A 21,930-nucleotide genomic window follows, 5' to 3' on the forward strand; every position below is an offset into this window, starting at 1 on the left:
TTTATATCCGTTACTGATAGAATGAGATTGTCAGGATCAGTAAATAATGCCCTTGAATATCTGAACCTAGCCTTTACAAATTGCTTCAGGTACATGCATATGTCACTCACTTCACCAAAAGAAATAACTTCCCTAATAAAATCTTTAAAAACAAAGCATTCTAGAGGTTACAATGAAATATCAAAAAAGTTAATTGCGGCATGTTCTTGTAAGTTTAGTGCAATTCTAAGTTACTTGTGTAACCCATCAAACTACAGACCGATTTCACTTTTGCCAGCATTCTCAAAAATTTTAGAAAAAGTAATGTACAGGCAGCTTCTCAACCATCTGACCACAAAAAACATATTATCAAGAACACAGTTTGGATTTCTGAAGGGTTCTGATATCGAGAAGGCTATTTACACCTACAATGAAAATGTACTTAATTCATTAAATAACAAATTAGAAACAACAAGTATTTTCTGGGATTTGTCAAAGGCATTTGATTGTGTGAACCACAACATCCTTTTAAATAATTTAGAATTCTATGGTGTCGTGGGCAGTGCTGCAAAATGGTTCAAGTCATTCCTCGCTAACAGGAAACAAAAGGGTGTCAGTGCAAGGGACTAGTGAATTAAGTCACCAGTCATCATCAGAATGGGAAGAAATTACATGTGGTGTCCCACAAGGATCCTTCTTAGGGCCATTGCTTCTTCTTGTGTACATTACTGATCACTCATCAGTTACACTGCCAGAAGCAGAGTTCGTTTTTTTTGCAGATGACACAAGTATTGCAATAAATAGTATGTCGAGTGAGGTTCTAGAAAGATCTACTAATGATATTTTCATGGATATTAATAAATGGTTTAAAGCCAACTCACTGACATTAAACATTGAAAGACTCACTATATGCAGTTCAGAACCTGTAAGACGTTTCCACCCAGCATATGCATAAAGTTTGAAGAAAAGCTGATAGAAGAAGTTGACAGTCTTAAATTCCTGGGATTAAAACTTGATAATAAATTCAGTTGGGAGGAGCACACCACAGAACTGCAGAAACGCCTTAACAAATCTGTATTTGCAATTCAAGTGTTAGCTGGCATAGGCGACATAAAAATGAAAAAAGCTTGCATACTTTGCCTACTTTCATTCCATAATGTCACATGGTATAATATTTTGGGGTAACTCTTCAAGTCAAACAAAAGTTTTGAGAGTCCAAAAGCGTGTAATACGTATTATTTGTGGAGTAAACTCACGGACATCCTGCAGAAACCTCTTCAAAGAATTGGGTATACTAACTACTGCCTCTCAGTATATTCACTCCTTAATGAAATTTGACCTAAATAATATATCTCTTTTTCCAACAAACAGCTCAGTTCATACTTACGATACCAGGAACAAAAATGATCTGCACAAAGACTTAATAGCACTTACTTTGGTTCAAAAAGGGGTTCACTACTCAGGAACACTTGTAGGGGTAATTTCACTACATAAAGGAAAACACTTGTGTGGAATTTATACTGTGAACGATCACCTTTATTGTACCGCACAAAACACACTTGATACAACGTTAACGCGGGAAAACGAACACTCGTCGTGTCCTACAAAGAACCCCGCTCGTAAAGAGAATCTCTCAGTGTCTTGTCGACTATCGACTTGTCACTCCCACACAGCCCCCCCCCCCCCCTGAAGTGCGGAGCACCCGGTATGGTGAGGTACTTAAACTTCACCTCTCGGCCTGCCCGAGTGCGGATAGTGCGGGTGTGTGTGCTGCTTGCTGATTCTGTTGCTGCATTAGGCCCCCTGGTGTGGGGCTCATGTGGGACCCAGCTGTCTGGTTCTGCGGAAGGTGTGGGTTCGTTGCAAGTTGTGTCTGAAGTCGTCTGTGAGACTGTCGTCGGTGCTGGCATTGTCCAAGCGGGTTTTACTCGCTCAATGGAAACTTTGGTCGACTTTCCCTGGAGGAGGATATCCATTGTGTGTGTGTCCCGTCCTAGCACTTGGTATGGTCCAGTGTACGGTGGCTGTAACGAATGACGTACCAGGTCTGTGCGGAGCATGATGTGGGAACAAGTATCGAGGGACTTGTGTATGAACACTGGATGCGTGCCGTGCTGAGACGTCGGGGCTGCACGTAGTGTCTCTGCCTGCTTCCTCATTTGTTGCAAGAGGTGGGGTAGTTGTGTGTCATCTGGGAGAGGAACTGGTGCAAGGAATTCTGCTGGAACTCGGAGTGGTTCTCCGTATACCAATTCTGCCGAGGAACAATTGATGTCTGTTTTTAATGCGGTCCGTAACCCCAACAAAACCAATGGCAACGCTTGAGTCCATGAGTCCTCGTGGCACATCAGGGCAGCCTTTAAGGTCCGGTGCCACCTTTCCACCAAACCGTTGCTGGCCGGGTGGTAGCTAGTAGTACGGTTTCTTTGGAAGCCGCAGAGTTTTGACAGTTGTTGGAACAGCGTTGACTCGAACTGGCGTCCTTGGTCAGTGGTAACGAAAAATGGGCACCCAAAACGAGCCATCCAAGTTTCCAAGAATGCGCGTGCAGTAGTCTCTGCAGAAATGTCCCTGATTGGTGTAGCCTCTGCCCACCGCGTGCAACGATCCACTGCCGTAAACAAGTACCTGTAACCTTCTGAAGGGGGGAGGGGTCCAACCAAGTCAATGTGTACATGCCCAAAACGTGCCGTTGGGTTTGGGAATTGTCCTACTGGAGCGTGAACATGGCGTCCCACTTTGCTACGTTGACACTGATAGCAGCTGCGGGCCCACTCCCGTGTATCTTTCTTGATTGAAGGCCACACAAAACGGTCCGTCACTAATTTCACTGAGGCATTGGTTCCCGGATGTGCCAGGTTGTGAATGCTGTCGAATACCTTTCGTCGGAACTGGGGGGTGATGTATGGGCGTGGTCTAACCGTGGAGGTGTCGCACCATACCTTACATGGGCTGCCGGGGACGTCCACAAGTTGTAAATGTAGGCCAGTGGACGGGTCCGCCAACAAGGATTGCAGCTGCGCATCTGAAGTCTGAGCCCTTGCCAATTCGGAATAATCTAACATTGGACTTATCCCATTAATACGTGAGAAATAGTCTGCCACAATGTTTTCGGCACCATGGATGTGACGCACGTCTGTCGAAAACTGGCATATAAACTCTATATGGCAGGCCTGGCGGGGGGAACATGAATCGCTGACTTTGTAGAAAGCTGCCACGAGAGGTTTGTGGTCGGTGTATATGGTGAATTGCCTGCCCTCAACTAAGGGACGGAAGTGCCTGACGCTTTCATACATCGCGAGGAGTTCCCTGTCATATGCACTCCAACGAGTTTGACTCATCTGTAGTTTTTGTGAGAAGAAACTTAGTGGCTGCCAATGACCCTTCACTCTCTGGTGCAGTGCTGCCCCGATTGCGACTTGGCTTGCGTCCACTACTATGGCTAGCTGAGCTCCTGGTGCAGGGTGTGCAAGCCCCACTGCGTTGTGAAGGCTGTTTTGTAGTGCCTTGAAAGCCGAGTCCATCTCGGGTGTCCATGGGAGTGGGCGCTTGCCAATTTTGTTGTGTCCGGCCAAGGCATTGTTCAGTGGCGTCTGGATTGCTGCTGTTCCGGGGAGGTGGCGACGATAGAAATTTATCATCCCTAGGAACCGTCGGAGATCGTGGTAGGTTTGAGGCCGTGGTAGGGTACGCAACAACTCCAGCTTCTCTGGCAGTGGGAAAATGCCCTGAGCTGACACTTTATAACCCAGGAAGGTGACAACGGGTTACCCAAACACGCACTTGTCCTTGTTAAGCGTAATTCCATGAGCGCTAAGCCTGCTTTTCACCTCGCTTACGTGTTTCTGATGGACAGAAACATTCTCCGAAAACACCAGAATATCGTCTAAATAGGCGAAACAATATGGTAGTCCTCTTAGTACGCTGTCTAGGAACCGTTGCCATGTCTGGGCCGCATTTTTTAGCCCAAATGGCATCACCAAAAATTCAAACAGCCCGAATGGGGTTGTCACTGCAGTCTTTGGTATGTCCTGCTCTGCCATTGGGATCTGATTATAAGCCTTACGGCAATCCAAAACACTGAATATGGATGCCCCGGCCAGTGAATGGGTGAAATCCTGTATATGTGGCACAGGGTATCTGTCTGGAACAGTTCGGGCGTTCAAAGCACGATAATCACCGCACGGGCGCCATGACCCATTCTTTTTACGGGCAAGATGCAGAGGAGAGGACCACGGACTGTTAGATGGCTGTATAGTTCCTTCCTGTAGCATCTCGTTGAAAATGGCCTTGGTTTCCCGCAAGTGATCAGGTGCAAGCCTGCGAACACGTGAGGAGACTGGTGGGCCTGGAGTTGTCCGGATGTGGTGCACCGTCTCATGCTTCGCCCTGCTCTTTCTTGTTCCCTGTTGTGGTTTGGGTGTCGCCTTTGTGGTTGAAACAGCAGGAGCCTGTTGTTGTGTCGTTAACTGTTTTGATGTCGTTTGAGCCGTGTGCCGGTCAGCTTCCTTCGTTGCTATGGTGTCCTCCCAGGTGGGTGCACTGAGGTTATCTACCCTTTGGCATGCATGAGAAGTCGGACGTCCTTGTATTCCCGGAATAACAAATCCATTGACAGAATGGACGAGTTGTGACTTGTGTAAATCCACGGACAATGCATGTTTTGCCAGGAAATCAGCACCTAGTATAGGTTGGTCGATATCGGCCATAACGAAGGTCCAGTTGCATTCTTCTGGTAGCCCAATGTCCACTGGCAGTGTTTTCTGTCCATATGTGTGGATGACTGAGTCGTTGACTGCTTTCAAAGTGGTCTCTTCAGTGCGTTTATCTGAAGGGAAGAAGTTTACAGGCAGAGCGCTGACATCTGAGCCGGTGTCGACCAAGAACATCCATCCTGTAGAGCGATCAGGAACGAAAAGTCTTTGTGAAGCGGCGTACCTTACAGTTGTGGGAGAAGTCGATCCACATAATGTAGGCTCGTGCTGAAATGGGGGTGTTCCCCTTCCATGCGTCTGTGAGTTTAGGCGCAGTTGTTTGTTGTCACGGTCGGCTGCGCCTAAAGCAGGCCGTGGGATGCGTTTGGGTGTGAGCACGGCGTCTTACACTTCGTAGCTTGCGCGCCGAAGCGCTGGTGGAACCAGCAATAACCGGTGCCGTTGTTTGCGTGACGCGGCGGTCGCGTCGGCTGGCGACGACGCGCGTGTGTGTCAGCCGCCGCAACGTCGCGTGGCTCTAGCCGCTGCAGCTGGGCGGTCAGCTGATCGATGGCAGCGCGGAGAGATCGGAAATCTTCGGTCGCGTCCGGCGCTCGTCGTGCGGTCGTGGCAGCGCAAGCTGGAGGCGCCGCGTCGACCGGCTCCGGCCGTGCTCGGCTGGTGTCGTTGGCCGAGGTGGTTGCGGCGGCGGCCACTGTGGCGCGCGAGTCGAACAGGGAGTGCGCTCTATCGGCTACTTGCAGCAACTCGCTTAATGGGCGGCCCTCGTAAGCAATTAAGGTTAAGCCCACCTGCGGAGGTAACTGCTGTTGCCATATGTGCAAAAGTAATGTGTCTGAGAACACGGAAGGGTCCACCATAGCACGTAAATGCCGGTAAAAGTCTGAAGGTGACCTGTCACCGCGTTTCTCGTGGTACAGGAGCTGTGATATCCGCTGATCCACAGGTTTTGTACAACGCGAAATTAAAGCCGTCTTGAGAGTGGCGTAGGCTTGTTGTGGTGGGGGTTGCATAATTATATCCGATACCACTGACGACGCACGTTGGTCCAGGTTGCAAATCACTAGCGTGAACTGTTCAAAATCGTTGACTATTTGTTGCTGTACGAAAATGTTCTCCATAATAGCGAACCAAATTTCCGGACGCTCGGGAACGAAAGGTGGGGGTCGAATTTGTAACCGCGACGCGGGTGGCCCACGATCACTGGCGAACGTAAAGTGCGAAACTCGTGGGAGCGGTACCGACGCGGGTGATGAAAACGGGAGCACTTTGGGTCTGATATCGGCGTGTCCTGTGCGCTGGTTGTGCGAGGCAATGTCCTGTGGCGGCGGCGCGGGACCCGCCGGCACACGCGGCGCGGTTGGAAACGTAACGTCGTGGGCGAAGTCGGTTTGAGATGTAGGCGTCCGTGGCACTGTGAACTGAGGGTTTTGCTGCATCGTGTCGAGCTCCTTTTTGATGTTTTGGATGACGCCGTCGATGTCGTGGAAGAGATTCTGTGCAGACGACATGTCGATACGAGACGTCGCGGAAAATATCTCAAGAAACTTGCCTACTGTCACACTGCTTAGTTACGGGGTCACCACTTATGTAGGGGTAATTTCACTACATAAAGGAAAACACTTGTGTGGAATTTATACTGTGAACGATCACCTTTATTGTACCGCACAAAACACACTTGATACAACGTTAACGCGGGAAAACGAACACTCGTCGTGTCCTACAAAGAACCACGCTCGTAAAGAGAATCTCTCAGTGTCTTGTCGACTATCGACTTGTCACTCCCACACACTCATCTTCAATAATTTGCCAGAAAACATAAAAAATTTAGTTACAAATAAAGATCAGTTTAAAAGGAGCCTGAAAGACTTACTAGTGGCCTACTCCATCTACTCCATTGACGAATTTTTTTATAGAAGCAAATGATTTACTGTATATATTCAAGCTAATAGAATTGTTATTTCAGCTTAAAAAAAATATTGACATGTTCCACATCCACGAGGATCTTCTCAGCACGGATCTATGGAACGAAAAACTAATCTAATCTAATCCTGCAGATTGGTTCCCTACCATTCAAGTGTCCAAGTAATGAAAGACGACGGTGTGGAAGGGGTGCTTGATCCTTGTTGGTCCAGAAGGAAGGGGAGGGGAGGGGCGCTGAAGATGGGGTTACCACAATTTTTATTTCAGGTGACGCAATTGCCTTGGTGAGTCTGCTTGAGATAACATTGTTTACTCAGCAGAATCGACTTTGGTAACCTACTGCCATGCACATGATTTAGAAATTTTGAGAACGTCGTTATCTGCTCATTCTTATTTCTTAATGTTTCTACAGTGCATCTTAGTACCTGGCCAACATTGTAAAAATAAACAAACTGGCAGAATAATTATTGTAAAATCTGTTTCTCCGTTATCAGATTTTAGGTTCTCCCGCCATTTGCGTTCTTTTCTGTTTGTACCGCCGTAATGTTCTCTCAGTTAATGGTTTTCCTGCCATTAAAAATTTCGTATAAATAACGCTCCTACATTTTGCACTTATGAATCACTACCACAAGTTTTAACATGATTTTTCTTGTGTGGAAAATACAACTTATGCCTGCTCACAAACAACACGTACAATAATGTACAACATAAAACTGTACAGTCTGTTTCAGAGTCTAAATGTTTTTGGGTTCTATGAGAAATATAGGTAAATTTGTAGGGTTACTTTCAGAAAGTCTCCGAATATTTCGTCTCCTTACTGTTCTCAAGCTGCAATAAATCATCAAAAACAACATTTGAGTTTGTTTTTCCTCCTAAAGGCAAGGTGTGTAATGTTCGAAACAGTATGCCAGAAACAATGGAAAACCTCGCCTGTAAACAGTGGTAAGGAAAAAAATGGTTGTTTTGGGAAAATGCGCAGTAAAACTGAAAAAAAAATCTCATAAGGTTGGTATACCACAAAGGTCTAGGACGTCTCCAGATACATCTTCGCTGGTCATAGAGGCTCATTTCGAAGCGGGACTCGTCACTGAAGTCAGTTCTACTCCATTCACTAAGATTTCAGGCCAAAGACATGTCTGAGATTTCAGGCCAAAGACATGTCTGAGATTTCAGGCCAAAGACGTGTCTGGAGACGTCGTGGACAGCGGTGACCTGACTATCGCCTGCCATACGGCCTGACAACTAGGAGAGTGGTTTGGTTGCCATTTCATGTTATAGCGGGACCCCTTTGGCTGTCATCTGCGGCACCTTTACAGCACAGCTGCACGTCGACAATATTCTACGCTCCGTTTTGTTGCATTTCATGGCAAGCCATCCTGGACCTACATTCCAGCACACACTGAGAGTTTCTACCGCTCGTCTTCGTGCTTACCAAGCTTCTACTTTGGCAAATCTCTCCCAATTGAGAACTTCGGAGTGTTATTGGCAGGGCCATCCAACCAAGCATGACTCCTGTGAGGATGGGGCGTGAGTCATGCTTGGGTAGCTCAGTCGGCAGAGCACTTGCCCGCGAAAGGAAAAGGTCCCGAGTTCGAGTCTCGGTCTGGCACACAGTTTTAATCTGCCAGGAAGTTTCATATCAGTGCACACTCCGCTGCAGAGTGAAAATCTCATTCTGGAAACATCCCCCAGGCTGTGGCTAAGCCATGTCTCCGCAATATCCTTTCTTTCAGGTGTGCTAGTTCTGCAAGGTTTGCAGGAGAGCTTCTGTAAAGTTTGGATGGTAGGAGACGAGGTACTGGCAGAAGTAAAGCTGTGAGGATGGGGCGTGAGTTGTGCTTGGGTAGCTCAGTCAGTAGAGCACTTGCCTGCGAAAGGCGAAGGTCTCGAGTTTGAATCTCGGTCCGGTACACAGTTTTAATCTGCCAGGAAGTTTCATATCATTCTTACTTTTATGTGTGTCTGTCAGTAGTTTTACATATTTGGCCAGTAATGCTGTGTTTTATTGTAAGAATTTACTTTATTTGTGCAATATATTAAAGAATATATTCATAAGAGAGACATTAAACACTGTGTTAAACTGACTGGTGACAATTCCTTATCTTTGATCAGTCAAGTCAGATTTACATTCTTAAGAGTAAATGAAAATTATGTAAACAATTAAAATATGTGGAGTATTGAAAGTGTGTTGTCCTTATTCTAAAAACAATAGAATTATAGCATAAATTTATTTCATCCACAGATCAAAGATAATGAGGCTACTGGAACTGGAAGTCTTAACTGTTACAATTCTCCTGTCAAGTGCAACAGCTTACATTCAGCACATGTCATTAAACAGTAAACAACTAGATGGTACATGGACAGTTAGAAACCAGAACAACAGTAAGTTTTTATAGTTTATAAATATATTTTACTTTTTGATGTTACGTTTGGTGTTCATAGTGACCAACTTTTGATAATAACTATCATTATTTGTCTGCATTTTTTACAATGTGTCAGAAGTAAATAAAAAGTGACATACAATTAATCTTCTTTATTTATAAACCATTCAAGACAGCCACAGTCAAAACAGTCATAATCAAAAGATGATAATGGGAATGGACATTTTGAAACATACGGCCTCTTTTTCAAAATTTAGAGAAATGGATGAAAGGAAAAAAATATGAGAGCCCATCTTGGGATAGACAACAAGACAACATAAAAGAAAAAGAAAATGCACACACACACACACACACACACACACACACACACACACACACCATTTCCATTTAACTTTTCTTGCAGAGATACTGCAGCAAATGTAAAACCTATTACCAAGTCACTTTGGATGTTTTCATTTGCAATTCAGTGCAGTATATTGTGTGATGTTGTAAATTCAAATGATAAATATCTTGTTCAGACTAATTGTGACATCCAGTGTCATGATAAAGCTATTTTGAACATGTTTGTACACAAAAACTTGACAAGGTTCTATGTATGAATGATCTTCTAAATGTGATTCCCTTGTTGTTAAGTAGCCAAATACATACAATTGTATTGTTAATGTAAATAACAGTGATGAAGATGGAACATTTTATTCATTAGTGCTGTTGTGATCATGTTTTATATTTTGGGTTATGTATGTTTTTGACTTCTTAGGCTACACTCATTATGGAGGTATCTTTCTGGATGGAGTGTCATAGATATATGACTTTCCTATAACAATGTCTTCATCCCAGCTCTGATTTGATATTTCTTTTTCACTGACATATTTCCTTTGAACCAGATTATGCTTGGTTTAAAGACTTAGCACTCGACCACAACTTAGATCGAATCATTGAGCCAATGGTAAACCAGTACCATTCGTACAGTTGCCACATCTCAAGATGACTTTCCACTTCAGTATTTATGTTGAGTGATCAGTTTTATGGACCACACTGAAATGAAACATGATTATGTTACAATGCAGGATGGTGTGAATTTAGTCTACAATGATGCAGACTTTGTAGACTGTCTTTTACAGTCTGTTGGCAGGCCCCACAATTGTTCAGACCATTTATGTCATTATATTGTTAAATCATGTAGGCTGTAACTGAAGAGCCTTCAGCTTGTCCTTGGGAACCATTTATGCAATATCTACATTTACATCTGCATGACTACTCTGTAGTTCACACTTCAATGCCTGGCACTTTCACTCTATTTTTCTACCATTTCACATTCAAACAGGGCACTGGAAAAATGAGTACTTAAATCTTTCTGTCTGAGCTCTGATTTATTTTATTACAGTGGTCATTTCTCCTTGTGTGGATGGGTGCCAAAAAATCATTTTTGTGTACATAGAACATTGGAGATTGGAATTTTGTGAAAAGATCTCTCCACAATGAGAAATGCCTTTGTTTTAATGATTGCTGCCCTAGCTTGTGTATCAAATCTGTAACATTCTCTCCCTCATTTCACAGTAATACAAAACAAGCTGACCTTCTTTCAACTTCTTAGATATTCTCTGTTCTATCTGGTAAGGATCCCATACTGCACAATAATACTCTAATAGCTGATGTGCAAATGTGGTGTAGGCTGTCTCTTTAGTAGACCTGTTGTATCATCTAAGTGCTCTGCCAATAAAATGCAGTCTTTAGTTTGCCTTCCCCACAACTATATCTAAGTGTTTGTTCCAGTTCAAGTTGTTCGTAATTGCAATTTGTAGGTATTTAGTTGAATTGAAAGCCTTTAGATTTGTGTGTAACCAAAATGTAATGGATTTCTTGTAGTATTCATATGCATGACATACACTTTTCATAATATTGGGTCAACTGCCAAATCATGTCATAGGGATATCATGTCCAAATCACTTTGCAATTGTTTTGATCTTTTGATTACTCTACTAGGTGGCACATGACAGCATCATCTGTAAATGATCTAAGACGGCTGCTCAGATTGTCTCCTAAAACATTTTTATAGATTAGAAACAGCAGAGGACCCATAATATTTGGTGAATACCAAATATCACACTAGTTTTACTCAATGACTTTCTGTCTGTTAGTACAGATTGGGTCCTCTCAGACAGGAAATATGAATTCAATTGCACAATTGAGATGACACTCCGTAGATCCACAATTTGATTAGAAGCTGCTTGTGAGGATCAGTACTAGAGCCTATGTGACATCTATTTCCATTTCTCCATCAGATTTCATTTTTATTGACTAATATTGACAGTTGTGGTAATGAATCAAAAGTAACCAAGAAGAAAAATTTTGTATCCAGCTCGGTTAAAAGGACAACACAACAGTCCAAAAAAATTGTTATGAACAGTATTGTACTAATACCATGAAAATTACCTCTTTACAGGTATTAAGATACCAGGCCGTGTACCTGGTGGAATCTTGTCAGACCTCAGGGCAGCTGGAGTTATTACAACTGACATCCATTACCGTTTCAATGATTTAAATCTACGATGGGTGTCCTATGACAATTGGACATATTCAACAACATTATATGGTATGTTTCACACTATTGCACAGTGCATGCTTTTTTTGTTTCACATATGTATTCCTTAAAACGAAATACTCATTTCCTAGCTGTTCTATTTCTTTTATTTTTTTTACAGTGAAAGGCACAACAAACAAGAATATCAGTTTGGTTTTTCATGGGATAGACACTGTATCTGATATATTTTTGAATGAAATTCATATTGGCTCTACAGAAAACATGTTTCTTCGTTACTCTTTTCCAATCACTGAAGTTGTACAGGTTTGTAACAACAGTCTTTTTCAAGTAATAGTCAACAAATATCTTATGACTATCAATCTCTGCACAAAACAGGACTGTGATGTACTGATATATACTGTATGCCTCTTCTAACGGTTGTCAAGTACATTTTCTCTTGTGTTTCAGGAGATGTTTGCAATTTTGTTTTTGTAATATATGAATGGAATTAGCTCAATCAAATACAGCTCATAATATGAGTAATGCAATGCCCAGTATTACTGGAAGAAGTCAATTTGTTATTTGTTACAAATAAAATGTTTTTAAAGTGGAATTTTATGTGTGCAATTGAAAGGGTGGTCCAAAATTAGTCTAGTGCAATATTTAACAACGTGTATTATACAACAAAATTTGAGAAGTAATCAGCACTCCAGCAGTGAATGATTAGCACTGCTGCATGGTCCAGCACAAGAGATGGGACAATCTGAGCAAGGGAGGCATGACCAGCAAAAGTTTAGCAATATGGCAGCTATAGAGGTCACAGCATCTGACTCTCATTTTAATCCTAAAGCAGACAATTAAATGCTTAGCGGACAATTAAATGCTTTGTGGATTGCACTTTTGGCAGGCAACATGTTTCTTTCAGCATCATTATAGCTGTAGACCTTTTATATCTGTTATGCAATAGTTGCTGTTTCTTGAGAGTTGCTTTACAGTGACTGTGTACCATGAAGAGTCTCGCCCATCATGAACTGAACTATGAGGTGTGTATCTGTCCAGTGCTTGGTCATCTGTTCTTTTAAACATAAGCCACAGTTGCTCTGTGTCAATGATGAACAGACAATGACCTGTAAACTGATTGTGGTGCACCACTGATCTGTGGGTGGCCCCCATCACTGTTGTTTCCCCAAACTCATCTCATGGCAAATTATGTATAAAGTTGGAATAACAACAATATGGAAAGGATAGATTGCTACTCACCTTATAGAGGAAGCATTGAGTCACAGACAGGCACAATGAAAAAGACTGCCAAAATATTAAAGCTTTTGAGCAAAGTCCTTCTTTTACAGTAGAAATCACACACACATTCAAACAAGCACAACTCTCACACTTACATGGCCATTGTCTCAGGACCCTAGAGCCCAATGGCTTCAACTGTTGTTATCAGCAGGCTGTAAACTGTACACTGAATAATAGGGTTCAGAAAAATGCAATTTGAAAAAGTGTCATAGCCGTCCCTGAGGAATATAAAATGGAGCACTCAGAAAGTCCACATTCTGTATTGTCAGAATTGTCGTAAGGGGAAAATTTTGTGCTTGAAACAAGAATTGGCATGCCATTAAATGATGGTTAAAATCATGTAAAGTATCAGAAATTGCAAGATAAATAAGTGTAAAAATGTACTGCAATTTAGCAAAAAGTTGCTCTCTCTTCACGGACAGAGATTGTGTCAAAACTTGCTTGAAGATAGCTACTAAAAAGCTTTATTCAGAATCAACAAAACTTTTTAAACTGAATAACTATGAGTGCCTCAGCAATACAAATAGCTGTACCATAGGTGCAACCACAATGGAGGGGTATCTGTTGAGAGGCCAGAAAAATGTGTGGTTCCTGAAGAGGGGCAGCAGCCTTTTCTGTAGTTGCAGGGGCAACAGTCTGGATGATTGACTGATCTGGCCTTGTAACACTAATCAAAACTGCCTTGCTGTGCTGGTACTGCGAACAGCTGAAAGCAAGGGGAAACTACAGCCACAATTTTTCCCAAGGGCATGCAGTTTTACTGTATGGTTAAATGATGATGGTGTCCTCTTGGGTAAAATATTCCGGAGGTAAAATAGTCCCCCATTTGGATCTCCGGGTGGGGACTACTCAAGAGGACGTCATTATTAGGAGAAAGAAAACTGGCATTCTACAGATTGGAGTATGGAATGTCAGATCCCTTAATCAGGCAGGTAGTTTAGAAAATTTAAAAAGGGAAATGGACAGATTAAAATTAGATATAGTAGGAATTAGTGAAGTTCAGTGGCAGGAGGAATGAGACTTCTGGTCAGGTGAACACAGGGTTATAAATACAAAATCAAATAGAGGAAATGCTGGAGTAGGTTTAATAATGAATAAAAAAAATAGGAGTGCGGGTAAGCTACTACAAACAGCATAGTGAACACATTATTGTGGCCAAAATAGACACAAAGCCCATGCCTACTACAGTAGTACAAGTTTATATGCCAACTAGCATTGCAGATGGTGAAGAGATTGATGAAATATATGATGACATAAAACAAATTATTCAGATAGTGAAGGGAGACAAAAATGTAATAGTCATGGGTGACTGGAATTTGACATTAGGAAAAGGAAGAGAAGGAAACGTAGTGGGTGAATAAGGATTGGGGCTAAGAAATGAAAGAGGAAGCCGCCTGGTAGAATTTTGCACAGAGCATAACACTTGGTTCAAGAATCATAAAAGAAGGTTGTATACATGGAAGAAACCTGGAGATACTGGAAGGTTTCAGATAGATTATATAATGGTAAGAGAGAGATTTAGGAACCAGATTTTAAATTGTAAGACATTTCCAGGGGCGGATGTGGACTCTGACCACAATCTATTGGTTATGAACTGTAGATTAAAACTGAAGAAACTGCAAAAAGGTGGGAATTTAAGGAGATGGGACCTGGATAAACTGAAAGAACCAGAGGTTGTACAGAGTTTCAGGGAGAGCATAAGGGAATAATTGACAGGAATGGGGGAAAGAAATACAGTAGAAGAAGAATAGTTAGCTTTGAGGAATGAAAGAGTGAAGGCAGCAGAGGATCAAATAGGTAAAAAGACGAGGGCTAGTAGAAATCCTTGGGTAACAGAAGAGATACTGAACTTAATTGATGAAAGGAGAAAATACAAAAATGCAGTATGTGAAGCATGCAAAAAGGAATACAAACGTCTCAAAAATGAGATTGACAGGAAGTGCAAAATGGCTAAGCAGGGATGGCTAGAGGACAAATGTAAGGATGTAGAGGCATATATCATTAAGGGTAAGATAGATATTGCCTACAGGAAAATTAAAGAAACCTTGGGAGAAAAGAGAACCACTTGTATGAATATCAAGAGCTCAGATGGAAACCCAGTTCCAAGCAAAGAGGGGAAAGCAGAAAGGTGGAAGGAATATATACAGGGTCTATACAAGGGCAATGTACTTGAGGACAATATTATGGAAATGAAAGAAGATGTAGATGAAGATGAAATGGGAGATATGATACTGCATGAAGAGTGACAGAGCACGAAAGACCTAAGTCGAAACAAGGAGTAGACAACATTATTCCATTATAACTACAGAGAACCAGTCCTGACAAAACTCTACCATCTGGTATCCAATACTTATATTTTCAAAAATTGATTTTTTTGATTGATATAATTTCTAAAACTACTGCACAAATTATTGATGGGTTTTCACAGGTAAGCTGAATATGGCTTGATGTTCTGTATAGGCTTTATTTTGTCAAAATCGGATCATCAAAAAAAGAAAAAAAGAAAGAAAGAAAGATTGTGACTTGAAGTTCTACTGAATCCAGCTTGTCCTTCTGCTTTCTGTTTGCTCGTGAATCTTCAAAACTACTAGACAAATTTTCATGGGGTTTTCACAGGACTTGAGTATAGCTTGAGGCACCATACAGGCTTATTTCATCAATAGTCACTCACAGAAAAATTATATCATTATTTAAAGTTTTATCTTTTAGATATCTGTCTGTTTCTCTGCTTGAAAACATTAATCTACAAAACTACCAGACAAATGTTCGTGAGGTTTTCACAGATGATTTGAGCATAGCTTGGAGCACCACATCAAAATCAGAGCAAGGAAAAATGATTTTGTAATTGAAGGTTTTAGCCATACTAATATCATAAATGTGAAAGTAATTGTTCTGTTATGCTTTCATGACTGACCCACTGAACTGATCTCGATGAAATTTGGTACGAAGGTAGCTTGAATGCTGAGGAATAACAGGCTACTTTAGAAAGTGTATAGTACAAGATACTTATAGAAAGTGTTTAGTACAAGATACTTATTGATCTGAAGAATATTACATGAATTAGGGAAAATGTTTACACTTTTGACTTTTGATCTTTATCATATTTGTGAAAATACATTTATTGGTTGATATGTGATATGATTCAAAGCAATTAATACAATGCTAATACAATCTTTACTGTATTTAATCCATACTTCCAACTATTTGTTGTACAATGTGCACATTGTATAACATATAGCTACTTGAATAGCATAATGTGTAGATGTGTGCTCTTGCCCAAGCTCCTCTGTATGCACTACTCGACAACAACACTTCACATGCTAAAGCTTCATGCACTGGGACGGCTTGAGAGGGACAGAGTGAGATGCACTTCATGAGCTATTCTTGCTCAAACAGGTGGACAGGTGAGGACAGCTGATGTTACTGCACATGCAGTAGCTTACTTACTCACTGTCCCTCATCGTAACAAAACTACTAATTTGTGAATGCAGCTGTGGGTAACAGCTAGTGATGCTCTTCTGAGCAGTAAAAATGTTTTTTGCCAGAGGCTGATTATCCCAAATGATGATTCTATAAGATAACAGTGCATGAAAATATCCAAAGTAAGCAGCACAGATGGGATCTTTACATGTAGAAGATGCAATTATGTGTAGAATGAAGTCTTTTTTGGAAGATCTAAGATGTGGCAGAACCAATTAAATTTGCTATCAATGCACATACCCAAGAACTTATCAGAGCCCATTTTGTGTATTTTTTGTCCATTACATTTTATATTTACATCATCTTGTTCTTTCTTTGTCTCATGAAATTGTACATAATGAGTTTTTTGTCATTTAGGGAGAGTCAGTTACAGATGAACCAGTTAAGGATATCATCAAATACGCTGTTAGCCCATCTCCATTGCCAAGGTCCCTACCACGCACTTATGTGGTGGCGCTCGACCTGTGGGGTAAGTTGGTTTGAATCCTGATTGTGAAAAAAATTTTCTCTTCCCGTATTTGTCTGGCAAGAGGAGGAGAAGTAATGGCACAAAGGAAAGTTCATAATCACCAGACTTCTGTGCCATCATCCTGATTTAAATACCAAACCTCTCCACAGTGTCTCATGAAGTGAAGGCATGTGACACTGTTGATGGTGATCTGTCAGTCAGATGGGGACATTAGGCTTGGCAGCCCCTTTGATGCTATTTGCGAGGAGTAGGCTTTCTGCTGGCACCGTGTTTCACCCTCTCCCTTCTGTCAAAATCATCATCATAAAACACAAACATTATACTACACACACACACACACACACACACACACACACACACACACACACCACACACACACAATACCATGTAGTATTACAAGTAGTGTGTAATGAAGCATGTTGTAAATAAACAAACAAAAAATACACAGTTATCAGAGGCTTCCAGGTTTCCCTGCTGTTTTATTCACTAGGAGAGAAATATCATATGCAAAGATGGTGAATTTGCTCACTTTAGTGGAACAGAGAGGGTGGTCTTTTGTAAACATAACAAATGGGAAGGGATCCAGCACCGAACTTGATGGCACTCCAGTGTTTACTGTGCTCCACTTACATAAAGCTGGGATTCCATTACTGTTTGTAATTGTTACTTTCTGCTGCCTGTCTGTTAAATAAGATGTTATCCAGGTCTGCATTATTTTGCTTAACTCACAGAATTCTGTTTCATTAAGCAGAATTTCATGGTTGTCAGAGTCAGAAGCATTCGATAGATCACATAGGATTTTGATTTATGGCAACTTGCTGTTAAACTGTTGTAGAATTTGACTGGTGAAGAAGAAAATAGCATCATCTATCGATAGGCCATGCTGGAAACCAAATAGAATGTTTTGGTTATGCAGATGATTAGCAATACTTCTGACCACCAGTTTCATTAGGACCTTAGTAAAATTTGTTAACAAGGATATTGGGTGGTATTTAGTTGGATCAGGTTTTCACTCTGCTTGAAAACTGGTTTCACAGATACATGTTTTAATTTCAGTGAAACAATGCCTTGATGTAGGGATCTGTTAAAAATAAATGATACAGCACTGCATTTATACATTAATGACAGTGCCTAAGTATCCTTGTATGAATATTATGTAGCCCAGAAGAATTTTTTACTTTTATCCCTTTGATTGTGCTCTTGATCTCATTAGGTCTTATGGGCGTTACATGCCTTTGACTTACTTTGATACTGCTAGTTTTATGTAGAAGGGCTATGAGTGGAGTACTGTATGTGCTAGGAGTTAATTTGGGTTATTGAAAAAGCATTTAGGAATGCATGATAAAATTTCACTGTATAATGCACCAGGAGACTTTGTAGTCAAAGAAAGGAGGCTTTGAATGTGTCATGGAAGTTGTGGTTTTACTGGTTGAATTCATAAAAATCTCATGTCCTAAGTCATATACAGTTCAAAATGTTTCCTGAAGATGCTGACAGAAAATACAGTGATTTGGTTTTTTGTACTGAATGAACATGGCTAAGCCATGATAAAATAATTAACTGATGAAACTGTGATTTTCTTGACCGAAAAGAATAGATGTCACACAGGATTAAAAAAATGTGGATTAATTGTGTGACTTAGCATTTCTGTTTGAAATTACTAGTCACAATTGTTATTTTATTTTATTGCATCATGCATTTCAAGGCCTGGGGGCTCATCTTCTGGTGCTTTGACAGATTTTGGTTAAAGCATGTCTGTTCCCAGTGGTGGAGACATGGTTTTGAAGCACAGTATGAGTAAACTTATTTGTGTACAAATATACACTTTTCATTCTACGACGCACTTTGTAAACACAAGTCAAAGAATTGTAAACTGGAAATTCTTTGACTAGTTTTGACTAGTGTTTACAATATGTGCCATAGATGAAAAGTGTATACTTGTACATGAACATGTTTACTAATACCGTGCTTCAAAACCACTGAAAACAGACCAGCATTAACCTAAATCTGGGGAAAAAATTATGTAGACTTCAAAGCACCTGAAATTGAGCCCCCAGGGCACAAAATGATTCATGCATTGAAATAACATCATGAATGTGACTAAATGCAGTTGTTCTTTATTTTTAAAAAGTAATAAAGTCACAGATGAAACACTGACAGCAATGGATAAAATTAAATTACTGATCAGTTAAAAATGTCAATATGTGACTGCAAGGCAAATATGAATTGCTTACTCAACTTTGTGGCCATATTTTTTTCTTTTAAATTAAAGCCAAATCTGTCTAAAAATTGTTTAAACCAAACTGAATTGAGGTAATTACATGTATTGTCCTAATTACAGGAAAGTTTATGAAAAGTTAAATGACAACTTGAAGAGAAGATACAATGGAAAACTTGGTAACTTGATATCAGCCTTCAAGGCATGTTTTGCTGATTTTTACTAGTTAAAGCAGTTTATTTAGCAACCTGTTTGTCATTATGCCTGAAAATGTATTACAACTAGTGCAGCTTAAACTCACCAACATGCAAATTGTCTTTGAGGTATGACACTGCTACCTTGTTATACAGTTTGCAGAACATGTATATATTTCTTCATGTCTTACTTGCTCTATGCACTTTAACAGTCACTGTTGTTACAACTTTCTTATGGGCACTGATACCAGTTTCAATGTGGACTTCCTCAAAGAGGTCATATATTTTTGTTGCCATTAAGTTTAATGTATTTACATCATGAGTGGGCTTCAGAACTAATTGTCTGAATTAGATTTTGCAGGATGTCTTGCATAATCTCAACTTACTAATGTGTAACTACCCCGGTCTGTTGTTGGATAAATAAAGTCTCCTTCAGATATAGCAGTATGATTTGGGAACACATGAATTAGCAAGCTGACAGTCTCTCCTGTTTTCAGTTGAAATTTGATACTAGTCTCTTCATCAGTAGCATGTAATTACAAGTTTATATTCACCCTTGGTACTGAGTCTCGCCCAAGTAATCATGCATATCTCTGCGAATCTGAGTTTCTTGTCTATTGCAACAAATTTACCTCCTTATTTCCTGTTAACTTATCATTTCAATATACACTTACATTTAGTCCGCAAATGTCACTGCTTTCTATCTGAGGTTTAGCTAGCCTTCTGTATCTAGTATTAGACGAGCTCCATTGCTTTTAGGAGTGCTTCAAACTCTAGGACTTTGCTGCAAATGCTTTGCTAGTAGATCACTAGGATTTTAATGAGCTCATTTGTGGGGGGCATTTCTTTGAGTGTCTTCTGTGTGTATCATTATCTGGACTGGATGGAGATTCAATCAATCTGAAAAAATCTCACATGCACTCTATTCACAGTCAGACACTTGGGTAGCAGCCACTGATGTGCAGTGTACTGCAGACCCATTTATAGGGCTGTAAAGTTCTCTGTGTTTTGGTACAATTTCAGGAAACTGCAGCCTAGCTTGTCTCAGAACCTTTGAAGTCTCTAATTTAAGCTTTCTACTTGGTTCAGAAACAGCCACAATCAGTTCTGGGAACAATGCTGCAGACTGTGAATTTCATTGTAACTCTTTGTCCAAGGCTAGTCTTCCCTACTTCCTTTGCCAGTCCTAAGGTGAAAGAAGTATGGCACCAGAACCCAGGTGACAGGAGTCACTTGTTTTAGCTTGTGTCACAACTTTCATCTGACTACACCCTCAGTGGGTACCGCAAAAGCCTCATTGGTATATTGAATGAGAGCTCACAAGCATAAACACTGAGTGTGTAGATGATCTTTCCCATCTTTACCAGTATTTGCCATACATTTGAATTGCTGACAGTTAACAGGCTCCTCCCCTGTACAGAACCCCTAGATCTCTCTCTTTTCTTATTTACTATGCCATCTGCAATCTTAACTGTTGAAATGTGGTGCTACCCAACATAAGTTTGTGTTTTGCTTTCTCCATATTTGTTGTTTTCAGTTATTTTCATTTCCAGATTTTCATTGTATCTTCTTGGATCCCCTCAAAGACATTTCTGAATAGCTTTGTTTAAGTCAGCATTTTCTTTTATGGCCCTATTAACATTTACTTCAAACTCTTATTTCCCCATTAGTAATTGCCTCAGTCCATTTGAGACTTACCATTCTTTTGTTCTCTTTCTACTACAACATCTTATGCTTATAGCATGGGTGTCTTTGTTAAACAATTGTGCCTCTTGTCTCTGCATGTTTAACATTCATTTTCTATGATATTGAACTTGTTCAGGATTTAATCTTGTATAATGTCCTCTTTATGAATAAGTTCTCATAATTTGCATTTCTGACTTCTTGCATGATGAGTCTGTTTCTATGTAGACAACGATTACTTGACATTCTGAAGTAGTTTAGGACTATAACATCCTGAACAATTTTGTTATTTCCAGAATTCCATCTCTGTTTTTATAACTGAGCTTGTTAACAAGACAGTTAATTAATTCATTTATTCATTCATTATTTTTGATAGATCTCATCATGAAGGAGAACTTTCAGGGATTCAAAGAAGTGGAATGAGTCAAAGTATGCATTAACCTTCACAATACCAAGGGCGGCAGGGTGTGGGGGTGACTTTCCACCCACATGTTGAAAATATTGGAATTACTCAAGTGCTTTATAATTTAAAATTTTGAAAAAAAAAAACCATCTATATACCTTTAAAAAGTATGTTCTGTATAAAAGTCAGTTACAATTAATGAAATTTGTATTTCTTAGAAATTTTTCTGGTAGTCATAAAGTACGCCTACCATACGTGGCATAGGTAAGATTGTCCTAAAAGATATTTACATGTTCTGGACCCTATTTAAACGTTAGTATCTATTTAAAAATAAAAAAGTTAACAACAATTAATGATATTTGTTCTTTTTTATTTTTCCCTTCCCTTCTTGGTATACCATGTTATGGAAAATGCACTGGTATCGCTGGGACTAATGTGAGAACCTTAACCTGTGTACTTCATTAACAATAGACTGTCACTATATTGCTAAATGCTATGCATTAGTAAGAAAGTATTTCATGCATATACTCCAAAAAATGCACTGTTTCCACTGAACACCTTTATAGTATCATCCATTCAACAGATGGAAGTTGTTACTAATAAGTCTGGTGTGGATATGTGTGTGTGTATGTTTTCTCTTTTTTTTTCTTTTCTTGAAGCTGGAC

At 40.4% G+C, this 21,930-nt stretch overlaps 2 protein-coding genes across 2 annotated transcripts in view; one reads left to right on the forward strand and one right to left on the reverse strand.

The window, feature by feature from the left end:
* Nucleotides 1-21,930, forward strand: part of LOC126252001 (beta-mannosidase-like) — a 243,762-nt gene that overhangs the window by 92,491 nt on the left and 129,341 nt on the right. Inside the window, exons 2-4 of the mRNA XM_049952787.1 lie at nt 8,860-8,999; nt 11,442-11,591; nt 11,701-11,843. Coding sequence (XP_049808744.1) covers nt 8,870-8,999; nt 11,442-11,591; nt 11,701-11,843 — 423 coding nt within the window. The 5' untranslated portion in view covers nt 8,860-8,869. The remainder of the gene's footprint in view (nt 1-8,859; nt 9,000-11,441; nt 11,592-11,700; nt 11,844-21,930) is intronic.
* On the reverse strand, nt 1,706-6,205 carry LOC126254408 (uncharacterized). Its single transcript, XM_049955312.1, has 4 exons — nt 5,128-6,205; nt 4,190-4,873; nt 2,022-2,233; nt 1,706-1,819 (listed from the first exon to the last, which is right to left on the reverse strand). The coding sequence occupies exons 1-4, from the start codon at nt 6,203-6,205 to the stop codon at nt 1,706-1,708; spliced, it is 2,088 nt and encodes a 695-aa protein (XP_049811269.1).

This window comes from Schistocerca nitens, chromosome 1 (assembly GCF_023898315.1).
Source record: "Schistocerca nitens isolate TAMUIC-IGC-003100 chromosome 1, iqSchNite1.1, whole genome shotgun sequence".
Taxonomy (NCBI): Eukaryota; Metazoa; Arthropoda; class Insecta; order Orthoptera; family Acrididae; genus Schistocerca; species Schistocerca nitens.

Excerpts from the sequence above, each read along its gene's own strand:
- LOC126254408 (XM_049955312.1), bottom strand. The coding sequence starts at position 6,205 with ATGTCGTCTGCACAGAATCTCTTCCACGACATCGACGGCGTCATCCAA. Across the intron at positions 4,874-5,127 it reads TCACGCAAACAACGGCACCG|GATGGATGTTCTTGGTCGAC; the intron begins GTTATTGCTGGT and ends ATCGCTCTACAG. Across the intron at positions 1,820-2,021 it reads TCATGCTCCGCACAGACCTG|AACCAGACAGCTGGGTCCCA; the intron begins GTACGTCATTCG and ends CACCTTCCGCAG.